This window comes from Alligator mississippiensis, chromosome 2 (genome assembly GCF_030867095.1).
Source record: "Alligator mississippiensis isolate rAllMis1 chromosome 2, rAllMis1, whole genome shotgun sequence".
NCBI lineage: Eukaryota > Metazoa > Chordata > Crocodylia > Alligatoridae > Alligator > Alligator mississippiensis.
The window spans coordinates 266389074-266403227 of record NC_081825.1 but is presented as its reverse complement, the minus strand read 5'-3'; the positions used below and the strand labels follow the sequence as shown (position 1 = coordinate 266403227).

Genomic DNA, 14154 nt, shown 5'->3' with positions numbered 1-14154 from the left:
AATGAAATGAGTGAATAGATTTCTTAGAAAAACTCACAAGTGTGAAAAATGTTTGTGACATGTAGTGAGTGGCAGGTTGCACAAGTCTGTGCGAGTTCTCATCCCTGGCTATCTTTACAGTTTTGACAGCCATTGGAGGCACTGCCGATGGTGAGCCCTGCCACTTCCCCTTCCTGTTCCTAGAGAAGGAGTATGCAGAATGTACTGCAGATGGAAGAGAAGATGGCAGGCTTTGGTGTGCAACAACCTATGACTACAAGAGAGATCAAAAATGGGGCTTCTGTGAAAGTAAGTAGCCAGATGCATTTTTGTTTTTCCCATTCATCTAAAGAATATCAACTAAAGTTAGTGGTTTCATCATATTTATTTATATTAGTTTAGTGTCTGAGAGCCCAAGTCATAAAACCAGGATGCCACTGCCAGGCAGCGTACAGACAAACAAGTATCAGCATAAACAGAAGGTTCCCACAGTAAAAATAATAGGGACAGGAGAGCTGACCCCCCTGGCATGAACACCTGCTCCCCCACTTCTTTATGGGAAACCTTGCTATGAGAGCCACCACATAACTTCCATTTCTCAATCTATGGTGACTGGAAGCAGTCTTAAAGGGGATATAGCTTCAGAATCACAGAAGGGTCTCATGGTACGCTTCCCACTAATGCCAGTGGCTTGGTATAGAAATGTAACCACAGTGTCCTCTGCAAACGAGAGAAGCCAGAACGTGTCTGTCTGAGTGTCCTTCCCTTCCTTTCTTACCTTTTCTGTTGAATGGTGACAAGTACATCAAGGTAGTAAAATGAATGGGGGTGGGTGGTGTTGGAAGAAATGCACTACAGTCAATTATAAAAATGCAAATGCTGATTTACACTCTTTTTTCCCATTTTACTATCACCGTCTTTGCTTTATCTTGCCCTGCACGTAGCAACATCTTGTGGTCAAGTAAAGTGTCACCTCTTGGGGACTGCAGAAATGGGAATGTAATAAAATATCTTCATCTCACCACTGATTGGTGTATTTCTTTCCAGCGGAGGAGCAGTCTAATAAGAGAAGACAAATGCAGGAAGCAGAAGATGTTTACCAGACTGGGATGAAAATTCTTAATGAGAGCAGTAAAAAGGCACAGAAGAAAGAGTAAGTCTGTTCCTCAAGATTAATTTAGCTTTTTCATAAGAGAAATATGTGACCTAGCTTGGTGTTGCTAGAAGCCAGCTTAATGAGGGGTTACAGACTTTCATCATGTTAGAAGTCATACCAGATTTAATTTAATACAAATTAGTTATAACATTAAAGATAAATAGTAAATGCAGAACACTGGTAGGAGTAGCAACTCATGACTGTTCTTTTTACAGCAGTGGTTCTCAACCTTTCTAGACTCGAGGCATCCCTCAGAAAATGCCAGCTCTTAGGTTTCTCTCATTTTGTGACTACAAAAAGTAATAGAACAATTACTCTGTTGCAGAGAACTCAGAAAACCCACAACAGGGCAGAATGTTTTTACCACTATGGATTCCTATTTGAAATCCTCTGGATTTATCTTGTGAATCATATTTGCACATCTAACTGTGCTAACATGGTGTGGCACTCTTTAAAGGTTCTCAAAGCACCACAGCGCCCTGGTTGAGGACACTGCTCTGGAGGGTCCACAAAAGATTCTTCTTCATAATATTTATGCAGAGATGTAGTAATACTCGCTGTATCAAAGCACTGGGTTAATGCTAACAAATGCAGTTCTTTCACCACAATGTCCTTGCTTCTCAAGCTCCCAAAGTCCCTTGCAGCACGTAACAGTTTCCCTGACTTGAACTCTCAAAACTTGATTTGAGATTCACTGAAACCCAAGATGCTTACTGCCTGTTTGGCAGATATAAATCCATCCTCAAACCATTTTTTTTTCTTTACACTCAGGTTCTTGCTTGCCTTTCTAGAGGCTAAGAGTAAAAGATCAGACTGACCTACCCTACCTCTGTGCCAATTGTCTCATGTTCCCTGGTCATCATGATACTAGTATATATAAATGCAAACTACTGATTAGTCTTCATTGTAATTGCCACTATTACAACAAGTTACTTTTTAGACACCTTAGATTTGAAATACCCAGAAAGCTACAAGAGAAAGAGAAACTTCTGCAAGCTTGAAGACTTTTAAAGGGAAGAAAAGGAAGAAGTCCAAAGAACAGGAAAGAGTTGTAGAGGAAAACAAATGAGAAAAAAAGAACAAGCAAGACTGTTCATGAGAGTTCAGTATCTTACAAATACTGAAGTGTTGTTTAACAGCTTTAATGATGATTATGTATTGGTACCTTTTAGGGTCTTGGCGAAGCTACTCTTGATATTTGATGAGTTATAAACTTCATCTTGAACTTTGCAGAAAGGCCTTTTCAAACAGATTTTTTCAGGATTAACACGACCACTTTGTTACAACAGCATTAAATAATAGCTCATTCTTTTACCCCAGTATTTCTTGGCATTTGTTTTTAATTTAAATTGAACAGAGGTTCTCTGGTTGCTGCCTGATTTCTCTTTCATTTAAATGGATGAGCACTGGTGATACTGGGCAACAGTTCTGTCACAAAAACTTGTACCAAGTAGATCTTGCATTACCATCACAGAAGAGCTATACTGTCTGACTGTGGGAACTCTTACAAAATGTAATGAATAATGTGCATAGGGTACTGAAAAAATTTGTATATATTTCTAACTGGTAGCAGTTTAATCCTGAGTTTTTGAATGACATAAAGTATTTGCAAAGCAAATGGTATGCTAATTAGATATATGTAAGACAAAGTGGAGGAATGAAAGATTTTATCTGTACCTTAGCTTTGAAAAATAGCCTATTTTGTTTGTTCAAAAGTGACTAAACCTGTATTTTCTCTCTCTCCCTCTCTCTTTCTCTCTCCCCCTCCTTTTTTTAAGAGCATATCAATATCTTCTGAAAGCAGCTGACATGAACCATACCAAGGCTATGGAGAAAGTGTCTTATGCATTACTGTTTGGGGATTACCTGAAGCAAAACATCCATTCAGCTAAAGAACTATTTGAGAAGCTGACAGAGGAGGGGTCTCCTAAAGGACAAATGGTATGTATGCCTTCAGCTTTTGCAGAGGATAGGGATCTGAACAAGCTGCGAAGGCTCCTCTTCTTCACTGTCAGAGTAGGGCAAGAAGCATCAGCTGCAACATTTACCCTACTCTTTCATGGGCAGTACTTGTTCTTTGAAAAAAAATAAGACTGTCAGGTCAGCAGCTCTGTGTTCTACACAGATATCTGAGCTCCAGAACTGGTCTTTTGACTAAATACCACTTAGAAGGATTTTTTAAACCAACTATTAACACCAAGCTTTACAGCTTTGCTTTCATTGCTTCATTTTACCCCTGTCACTTCACTTAGCAGTGTGCCTGTAATTTTATGACTTATACCCTGCTACAACTGAAAAATGTCAGCTGGATTGTTTTGAATTTCTGAGGTCATTGGCACTCTGTTTGGCTGAGGGATTTACATAAATATAACTAATAGCTGATATTTATGCCTTTTTCAAGGTTATATAGATTACATTGAGAATCTTGACAGCTGTTGGGCAGAACAGAATTGCTCGTTTAGTCACACACATCATGATATAAATAAAAATGTTTTGACATTTCAGTTTGAAGGGGAAAGGTTTCAGAATAGCAGCATTTTGTATTTGAAGATACACTTATTTAAGGCACACATTCCCAATTCTAGAGGAAGACCTCATTTTGGCACTTCAGATTTTTGCTGGATACTTTTCCCTGTTCTCCATTAATTTCATTTGCCTTCCTCCCACTTCTGCTACTTTCTCTCCTTCTCATACACTCCAGTTGTAACTAAAAGAAAGCCAGAGCAAGTGTTTTCTGGTTAAGTCTTTTAAGGAGTTTACCAAAAACAGTATACTGTACAAACACTGCTTAGTGTAATGGAAATCAGTGGAAGTTATTTACGTCTATAAATAAAATATGCACCTATAAACCTCATAAAGTGGATGTTTTTCACATTTATTAACGTGTCTGTCCTAATCTGAAGGCACAAACAGTGTAACATCTTTGTATATGAAACTATATCTTTTGTACCTTGTGACTTGGGCCACCCGGCTGTCACAGGTGGCTGAGCCAGATCAATACTTATGTAAATATTAAGAATAAAAATAGTTCAGACAAACAGCCCTTGGAACTCCAACTTTATATTTATCAGTGCAAAGTGTGATTACCCAGCACCAACTGCAGAGACTTCCTCAGCCTGATGAAGGGTTTTTAAACCTGAAAGCTTGCTAAATTTTTTTTTCCAACTATTTAAGTTGGTCTAATAAAAGATATCAGATTCACCCAAAGAACCTTGTCTGCCTATTACTCAACAACAAACTAGCTGTTTAAAAAATAAGCAGAGCAAACAATGAAACTTCTCCTTTAGCCCCAAGGAATGTGCCCTCATATTATGCTCCCTGCCCCAAATCCTGACAGATATGCTTGAAGAGCCATCAATGTTTTGTTTGGAACCAGTAGGAAGTAAGTTCAGCATTTCCAAAATGTTGTGGTGCTGTTCCAACAAGCTCTTTAATAGTCTTTGAAAAACATCTCTTTATTTTACAGACTTGGGTAGCTGAGGAACAGAAGTCAAGTGACTTTTCAGCAGATTTCAGTTATTGGGTCTCCTGAATTCTTCTCTAAATGGGTATTTATGTAGAATCCACTATAAGCAGGCATGCATCTCATGGATGCAAAACACAAGGTTTCTCTTGACTAGCTTCATCTGTGGGTGCTGTATATGTATCCTGGGTATACCTTTCCTTGTATCTGTTATACAAACATAAAAGGTGTGACAGCAGTAGATTGCGCTTAGTTCCTTCTTATTGATTGTGGCAAGAAAAAACCCAGCTAGTGTCCAGCTTTGTTAATTCATAACTCAGAATAAAAATGTTTGTTATCTTCTGAGAATCTTCAGAATGCTTTTGATCTAGTGTTCTAACAACCAGAAACTGATCTAGGAACCACTAGATCAAACTTCACTCATGTCCCCGCTTTCCAGTTTGATATTAATAATTAGATAGAAAAGTCTTCAGCATCATGATAACTAAAAGTATCTATTTCTATATTTTTACCTTTTGTAATCATTCCTAATAATCTTGAAACTTCCAAAATAAGTACTGACTTGTAGTTTTAATTTCAGGCTCTTGGATTTCTTTATGCATCTGGTCTAGGTGTCAATTCCAGTCAAGCTAAGGTAACTGTGATTTTTTTTTTTTTTTTTTTTTTTAATTTATACTTTTATTTACTCTCAGATGCATGTGGCCAAATATCTTATGTTCTTATTTCAGGCCCTTGTTTACTACACTTTTGGAGCTCTCGGAGGAAATCTGATAGCACACATGATTTTAGTAAGTAAAATTTCATAGTTACAGAAGTGAAGCTGGCAAAAGAGAAGTGCACTTTTTGTTTTTAATCTAATATATTGGATATCAACATAATTAATGCCTTTACTGTCCTTTAAATGCACTGCATCTGAATAATGGAGTGTATGCATTCAGTATTGCTTATTACACAGCCACTTCATTTTTTTTTTTTTTATAGAACCTTTCCATAGAAGGTAAAAGTTAACACTTAAGGCTTGAAAACACTTGGCTATCACTGTTTTTGTTCTTGTGCATTTCTCTGTACTTAAGTGGAGTATCTTTTGGCTTCATCCTACATAATCAGGTTCATAAGTTTAATGGTTGTATACAATAGTGGGAACCAAAGAACAGGAAAGCTGTTGGATGAAAACAGGATTTTGATTTAAGTAGAGACAGCAAATAGAATAGGATGCGTTTCTAGCCTTTGAACAAAATGTATTAGTTGGTTCCTTCCCTGTCCCAGGAAGGATCAAAATTCAAACGTCAGCTGATCTAGCCTTCATTTTTATTTAAAAGCAACTGGTAGACATCTTCAAAATGCTATGGTTTCAGTTTTGTTTATGACCTTGTCTAAACTTAAACACTGTCTTTCTGCTCTGAAACATTTTAAGTGACTTGAACATGCCTGGCTATTTAATTGCCAATGTGCTTGTAAGTGTGTGCATAACAACTAATGGTTCTTTGTTTTTCATATCATCTTTCCAGGGTTACCGATACTGGGCTGGGATAGGAGTCCTTCAGAGCTGTGAATCTGCTCTCACTCACTATCGACTTGTAGCTAATCATGGTATCTTTTTTTTTCTTGTTAACTAAGATACAGGTATCAGTTAAACATCTGCGAGTATAGTTGTAAACCCAATTCTTGAATGGCACTCCCTTCCGCACTTATCACCTATGATGTTTGTATCAAACAATACTGAATGTGGTGCAGGTTCCTCCTGAGGTTTCTTTCCTCTGCACGTTGGGCTAATGCCTTGGTGCAGTTGTGTTTTGTAAGACCGACAGATGCCAAATGCCTATCTAAGATCTAGATCTATAATTGCATAAAACGTCTGCTAAATTTTAATGGAAAGATACCAGGTTTTTTAAGATTTAGAATGATATTGTTATCTTGGCTTATATGGATTCTGAAGACTAATTTTATAACAGCCTCCAATTCTAATAGTACTCTTAATTCTGAAAGATGCTCATGTACTTCAAACTTACTCTTTGAGAAAAGTAAGATTGATGGAGGTGCTGATTGGCTATACTAAATCATATTACTTCATTGGTATACCAGAAATGTAGTTCGTAGTTAAAATGTGTCTGTAAATTACTTGGCTTGTATTTCTTAGTGTGCTAATATTTTTTTTTTTTTTCTTCCTCTTCTCATCTCTCCAGTTGCTAGTGATATATCTCTGACTGGAGGCACGGTGGTACAGAGAATTCGTCTAGCAGACGAAGTAGAAAATCCAGGAATGGCCAGTGGGATGCTGGAGGAAGATTTGATTCAATATTACCAGTTTCTAGCAGAGAAAGGAGATGTACAAGCACAGGTATGGCCAGTCTGGTAAGATGAAAAGCTCCCAGAAACTATTGAAGCATATGCACAATTTGCAGGGTTATGAAAATATTAGGCTCAGTTTTTGGGTTTTTTTTGCTCCCAAGCCAAAATTATTACTTGTATGGTTGGCAGTGTTCACCAAAACTGTTTTAGATGGGAAAATAATTTTAAATTTTTCCAGTACAGGTCTGACTTAAATAATGCTGTTGAATTTTTAAGGTGAATTTCAGTTTGACAAATGTTCTGAGTGCTTTCTTTTTCTAATTATTTTTGTGGGAAACAAAATTCTTCTTTCAAACAGTTTTCTGATGGTTATTCTCTTTACTTTCTGAGAGAGAGAATTTCTCAGCACTCCCTGCTTCTTTTAGGAGCAGCATTAGCCATTATAAAGAGATCTTTGATCAGAAGGCTCATTATCACAATGTACGTGACCCAATAGAGAGGTCTGTGGTCCAGCAGGAAAGCAATCATGTATGAAAGCAGTGATGCAGTTAAATAGAAACCAGGGGACTTTCACTATATACTGTATTTACTTGAATAAAAGCCAACCCTGAATTGAAGATGACCCCTTACTATAATTAGGTTCTATACATGGAAAATGAATCAATTTTGTTATAATTTTTCCATGTATAGAATCTAGTTACTGGGGGGGTCATCTTTAATTTATCCTCCCCACCGCTGTGGGGGTGTAGGTGATGTGGGGAAGTCAAGTAGCTTACCTCCTGCTTGTGCCTGTTACCCTTCACCTCCACCCCCCCACCCCACCCCACCCCCGCCTCTGCTCCCCTTAACCTCCCATTGCTTTGGGCTCTGTCCTCATTCTAGTCCAAGACACTGAGAACAGCTCCAGGTCAGCTCCTGTAGCAGCTCTGTGGGCTGTGCACTGCTTCTACGGGGCAGTGATGAGTTGTGCCTCCTGCTGCTGGACAGGCAGAGGAATTGTGTGTGGCTCCCGGGACAAAGGCGCCAAGATGGAGAGCCCTGAGCCCACAGCGGGCAGCTTGCCTCTACCCTCACCCTGCTCTGCTCCGGTTGGAAGCATCCCCACACTTGAAAATGGTGGTGGTGGTGCTTGAACTAAAACTCATTTGACAAGCTTTATGTTCAAGCGTTCCCACTGCCATTTTTAAGTGTCGGACACTGATCCCTTGGATGAGCCACCTGCAGCTCTGTCCCGCTCCCCGCCCTGGCCCCAGGGTCCTACTTGCTGCCCTGTCTGGGCAGCACCCCCAGCCCTTGTCCCACTCTCTCCCTCACCATGGGGGCCTTGATCTGCCTGCCCCCCCTGCTATGTCCGTTCCCCTCCACAAACTTACCTGCAGGGCCCTGCTCTCCACACTGCCCAACTGCATTCTGTAAATTGGTTATTGGAACGGTATCGGCCGATATGCCTGGTGAATAATCGGTTATCGGTATTGGCCAAGAAAATCTTTATCGGTGTACCCCTACCTGGAGCCCAAGCTGTAGCAGCCATCTCCCACCCTACCCCCCTCCAAGTACTCAATTCTAAGAGGATGGGGCTTTTCCCCCTATGATAAATGAGGGGAACTTCCTCTTAGAATTGAGTAAATACGGTAAATAGGAGGGGATCAAAACTTCTCAAGAAGCCCAAATACATGATGGTCATTAAAGTGAGATTCTTAGCAGTAATTCTTTTGTTGCCTGTCATTCTGCAGTTAACTTTTATTGTATATTTATGAGAAACCTGTTTAATTCTTAGTTTATGTAGTCTCTTCTAGAAAATTATTTAAATTTAATGACCATCACATGTGAAGCTTGATGTCTTCTGCCAAGTTGCCAATAGAGTAGGTGTTTGTATCACAGATTTCATTAATTGGTTGCTTTGACAGTCTTGGCAAAGAATACATTGAAAATACAATGGCTCTTCCAGGTCATGTTTTGAAGCACATAGGCTCACAACAAGTAAATAGTTGTTTGGCTAGGATTAAAAAAAGGGGATAGACAAAAGAATTTAGATATTGGGCATTACACCTGTAGTAGATATCTTATTTGTTTTACTCATCTTTTTGTCTCAGATTATGTTTTGACTAAGGGAGGAAATGTTCTTAACATTTTCCTTTGTTTTCTCTTTAACTGTATAAACAGCTTGGTATGCTGTATCTTGGTGTGATTAATTTATTTGTGCTGTAATTGATTTGTTTCTACATGGATTAAGCGTATCATGTAAATGTGTAATTTAAGTCTTTGTTTTTATATTCAGGTTGGCCTTGGGCAGTTACACTTACATGGAGGAAGAGGAGTAGAGCAAAATCACCAGGTACCTATTTTGCATCCTTTATGAGTAATGATAAGTTGGAGGGAGAAAAAACATTAAAAGAGTAATCTAAATTGCTTGCTGCTTATCACAGTTGAATGATATCCTAGCTAGCTGTATATGCCGTTCTGATCAGCACAATCTAATTAGACATGATTTTTCTTTTACAACAGGGGTTCTCAACCCCTAGCCTACAGGCCAGATTTGACTAATGGCATTGTGTCACCGGGCCCATGGGTCTTCCCATGGTTCTGGAAACCTGTTGGCAGGGGCAGTAGCACCCCTCTCCTGCTGCCAGATTTCTGGACTTATGGGGAAGCTCAGGCCCTGTGCACTGAATCAGGTGCCTGACCCCAGCAGGCAGAGCCAGGCAGGTAACACTGGGCCCTAGGACCCAGTCCTGGCATGTGAAGCAGTGCCAGGCTCTAGGTTCTAATCCTGGTGTGGGGAGCCAGAATTGGACTGTAGCAAGTCCCCAGGGCCCAATCCTCACATGCAGAGTTTGATCTGGCCCTATACCAATCATCTGGCCTGCAGAACCAAAAGCTTTAGCACCACTGGTTTACAACAATAGTGAAAAAAGTAAGGAAGTTAAAATGCAGAGAGCCAGACTAAATCTCAGTACAGCAGGCAATATTGCATATCTCAGGCAGTGACTGACCTTCGCATGCATGATAGCAGGGTATTCATAATGCTTTAGATGCATGTAATAACACCAAAATTTGGTTCATGTTGACACAAGTGTTACCATACAACAAATACAGGTTTTCATGATGAAAAAAACAGAAAAATGTGTGAAATGAAACTGCCAAGGGCTTAGTGTACTCTATTGCTTTATGCTGCAAGGGAGAATAAAACAGATTTTTAAAAATTATATAATGGAAAATGGAGATCTTTGTGACTGCCAAATAGATAAAAAGTTTCCACTCATTGCTCAGCTACTAATCAAGAGCTTAGAACTAGGAAGCTTGTTAGAGCCAGCAGCTATGAAGCTGACTAAACTGAACTCTTACAAAAGTTATCTTTACTTAAATGAGCCTTTCCTATTCATATGAAGTTGAATGTTGAAAAAACTGCCTAGACACTCATCTAGGAGTGTTAGGTTTGGGGCCTGTAAATGAATGTAACATTGTTTCTTATGATTTTTGTGACATGCCAGGCTCAAGGGGGTTACCGACTTATACCCAGTTTGGGGGGGGCTCCTTACTATGTAGATTTAATTGCTGAATGGATCTGAAGAAACTCCCTATGTTACTCAGAGCTAGAAGACAAAAACATCAATGTTCCCTCTAAGGAGTAGCGGTCCGTGAGCGCACTGCTTCGGTCTGTGAGCGCGCTGCTTCGGAGCTGGTGGAGCAGTTCCCTCATGCTTGTCCGTGCATGCAGCAGTGGGAGCCGCCCTCCCCGTGCGCCCCAAATGAGCTGCTCATGGCTCCATCCCATGCCCCACACTGGCTGGACAGCGCCTGTTAGCGCCCCTTCGCTTCACCACCCAGGGCAGTCATCCTGCTTGCCCCCACCTTGCTATGGCACAGTGTCTTCCCTCTCTCCTCCTCCCCATATAATGGGGTAAAGTGCCAAAGAGTATCTGAGATGTGAGGAACAGATAATGATTTTGAAGAGAAGTATTTTTTGTCAAAACAAAATATAAACAACAGCCATTCTTTTATCCGCTCCATTTAGCGGTCTGATTTATTTTTAATCACTGTCCAACATAAATGCTGATTTAAGTACAGTGCTCTGCAGTGCAAATGATAAGAGAACTATTTTTGTTTTGTTTATAAGAGGAAAAAATACCAAGTGTTGTTTTTAATATTCTACTTGGACTCACTTCAGTTCTGAATTTAAATACAGATTTATTTTTTTTTAATATAAAAAACAATTCTAGTACCTGGTGTAGAACTTTTAGATTAAGGGCTTCTGTCTCCTGAACAGCTTGCTGCAGAGCTCAATATTTTTCCATTAGTAGCCAGTGAGCAGTGCTTCGCCAGCTCTGCCGGCTCCGGGGAACTGCTCCGCTCTCCAGCCCTGACACCACACTATTTCTCACTAATTTATGGCATGAATAGAAATGTTCATCCTTATCCTGGAATCCTTTCTGTACATCACAAGTAATATTTGGTATTATACCTTTGCCAATGGAACCTCATGTAGAATCTCTTAAAGTTACACTAGAGCTAGAAGAAGAAAAAATGCATTTCCTTCCTGGTATCCAGGTTGTAGCCGTATTGGTCTAGAGGCAGAAGAAATCATTTATGCCCGAAAACTTGCAAATAAATAAAATAATTTGTTTGCAAATATCTAGTTGGTCTAATAAAATATATCACCTCTTCTATTCATTTTAATTCCTTTTCCTTCCTGGCGTATTGTCATCCAGTGCTGTTTATTAGGTGACTGGTATTTTGAAATTTGTGGTGTGTATGTATGCTTTTATTGACTGACATACTTATGGGTATTTTATTACAGAGAGCATTTGAATACTTCAATCAAGCAGCTAATGCTGGTAATTCTCACGCTATGGCCTTCCTAGGAAAGGTAAAACATGAGCATTTTCCAAAGAACGCAAATCTTGCTGTCTCTGTAAGAGATGATAGGTTAATTGCAAGCTCCTGAAAACTGTGATAATTGAGTATCTAACTGCTCCAATCCTTATTTAGGTGCTTGGTATAAAAGGACTGCTTGCTTACTTTATATTAAGAAGTAATCTGAGAATAGAAACCTTCCCCAATGAATGTCCAGACCACTAAACGACACAGGATCCTTCTTGTGCTTTCTCCTTCTGGCTCCATGAATCTTGCATTCCATGCCACAGAGTGGCATAGCTTCAACAAAAGGGGTGGAAAACCCCCTTGCACCACTGGTTAGGGCACATCTTTGAACATGTGGGCTGGAACCCCATAGGCTGAGAGGGGCATAGAAGACCCCACTTCTGGAAAAGTGCTGTAGTCATGAAACTGTTATATAATGAAGTGGGCTTATCCACTACCATTTTAATTTTAAAAAGAAAGGGGCTGTGATTACATTTTGCAAGTTGTCTATTGTTATCAACCCAGTTAGCCCTTCAAATAATTTAGGGACTACTCTGACCTGGTTTCTGAACCCCCCATGAGGCTTAGGCAAGAGATAGGTGTCTACCTGTTCAGGCTGAAGCCATTCTTAACGTGCAGAAGTACCTGCTGGCTGCTAAAAAATTATTTTTTTAGATTAAAAAAAAAAAAAGATGCCTAGCCTGCCTAGCCAGTTAGGCAAATTCAGGGTTTGGCAGCTGCTGAGCAGGGTGTTTTTTTGGATCTGCCTCTGCGTTCTCCAGTTTGAAACACTTGGGATCTGTTCAGGTTGCAAAGAGTCAAGTTTTGTGCAAAGGTTGTGTGGTATTTTTCCACTCAAAGAACAAGCTGTTTGTTTGTTTTGTTTTGTTTTGTTTTTAGCAGGGTTTTTTCCTGAAGAAGCTCTCCAGTGAATAGTTTACTCTGTCATCATAGATCTGTTGTAACATTACTAATAAAGCTGAGTGTTAGTTCCATTATCTGAAATAATGCTAACCTTTTAGGTCTCCATTTCACTATAAGTAGGCTTTTTGCTGTGGAGCAGCACTTTTTTTTAAATGTGCTCCTCCAGTGTACGATTGTTTCTGTGAGCATCCAACTTAAGAATTACTATGCTGGATCAAGCTGCGTGGTTCAGTTTGTCTGGTATCTTTGGGTGCCTGTACACATGCTTGACGCCTGTTTGGATGCATTATAATTAGTTGAGTCTGCTGGAGTGTCCCAATTGGAACAATCCAATAGCCTCACCGTCACATATATTCAGCATCCTCACATTTCAAAATGATGGTGGAGATGCTTTAAACTTCATCATACGAGCTTTAGTTAAAGCATTGCTGCCGTTTTGAAGCATGGGACACTGAATACACAAGATGTTGTGGACATTTTAATTAGAGTGGCTCCAGAGAGCCTCTAATTAAACTGCACCCCCTCCCCCCACATACCTCTCCCGACCCCAGGGCACATGTATAGACACCCTTTGTGACAGCCAATGGATACCATTAGGTGTTCTAGTGGAAGGTGCAGAATTTTTAATATTCCAATTGTGGAGTTATTTCTTCCCCCTCCCACTTTTTACCCCCATTTTACAGCCTTAGTTGTACAAGATTTCTGGCCTGTTCTGGTGACTTTAACACTGCTCTGGCATGTTAGCTATGTGTGTGTATATAGTATCCATTGCTGTTACTAGAGCACTGTGGTAGCTGAACTTTAGGATGTGCAGTGTGCATTCTTTAATTTGAGATTAGCAATTTCTTTTCTTAAGTATGTGTGTGTTTTTGTGGTGGTGGGTTTTTTGGGTTTTTAAGGGGGAGTTTTGAGACAACTAGTTGTTTGTCCTTCGCAAGTGAAGATGACTGCATCTGGGGCAGGGCAAGGGGAGGGGGAAAGGAAGTGGGAAAGAAAAAGGGAGGGAGAAAGAGGGGGGAAAAAGGAGAAAGAAGAGAGAGGAGGGGGGTGGAGGCTAAGTTGTTTGGGTACGCAGGATTTATAAGCCCAATCTTTGCCCTGAACAATCTGCTGCAGCAGGGGCAGGAGAGCGGTGAGGATTAGACACAAGACATCCTTGTTTTCCTGGCCACGTGCTTCCTCACTGCCTCTGCAGTGTGCCGCTGCTTGAAGGCCAGTGCTTCACTCTGAACCAGTGACCTCCAGGATAGATGATCATGAGCTATTTGCTCCCACAACTCCGGATCAATGCCAAAACTCTTTAGGGACATCTTTAGGGTGTGTCCCTGTACCATTTCTTTGGTGTGCCACGAAAGCGTACTCCATTTGACAGTTCGCCATAGATTTTCTTCGGCAGGTGAGTGTCGAGCATTCTTGAAAGGTGGCTGGCTCATCTTAGCTGCGCCAGTTTCAGTAGGGTGTGGTTACTGGGGAGAGATGATCT

At 40.2% G+C, this 14154-nt stretch overlaps 1 protein-coding gene across 1 annotated transcript in view; it reads left to right on the top strand.

Annotated features, from left to right (window-relative positions):
* The window catches only part of SEL1L (SEL1L adaptor subunit of SYVN1 ubiquitin ligase), a 62395-nt gene that overhangs the window by 21769 nt on the left and 26472 nt on the right, over nucleotides 1-14154 (top strand). Inside the window, exons 4-12 of the mRNA XM_006260869.4 lie at nucleotides 121-288; nucleotides 1027-1132; nucleotides 2914-3076; nucleotides 5179-5232; nucleotides 5327-5386; nucleotides 6107-6188; nucleotides 6782-6936; nucleotides 9166-9222; nucleotides 11686-11754. Coding sequence (XP_006260931.1) covers nucleotides 121-288; nucleotides 1027-1132; nucleotides 2914-3076; nucleotides 5179-5232; nucleotides 5327-5386; nucleotides 6107-6188; nucleotides 6782-6936; nucleotides 9166-9222; nucleotides 11686-11754 — 914 coding nt within the window. The remainder of the gene's footprint in view (nucleotides 1-120; nucleotides 289-1026; nucleotides 1133-2913; nucleotides 3077-5178; nucleotides 5233-5326; nucleotides 5387-6106; nucleotides 6189-6781; nucleotides 6937-9165; nucleotides 9223-11685; nucleotides 11755-14154) is intronic.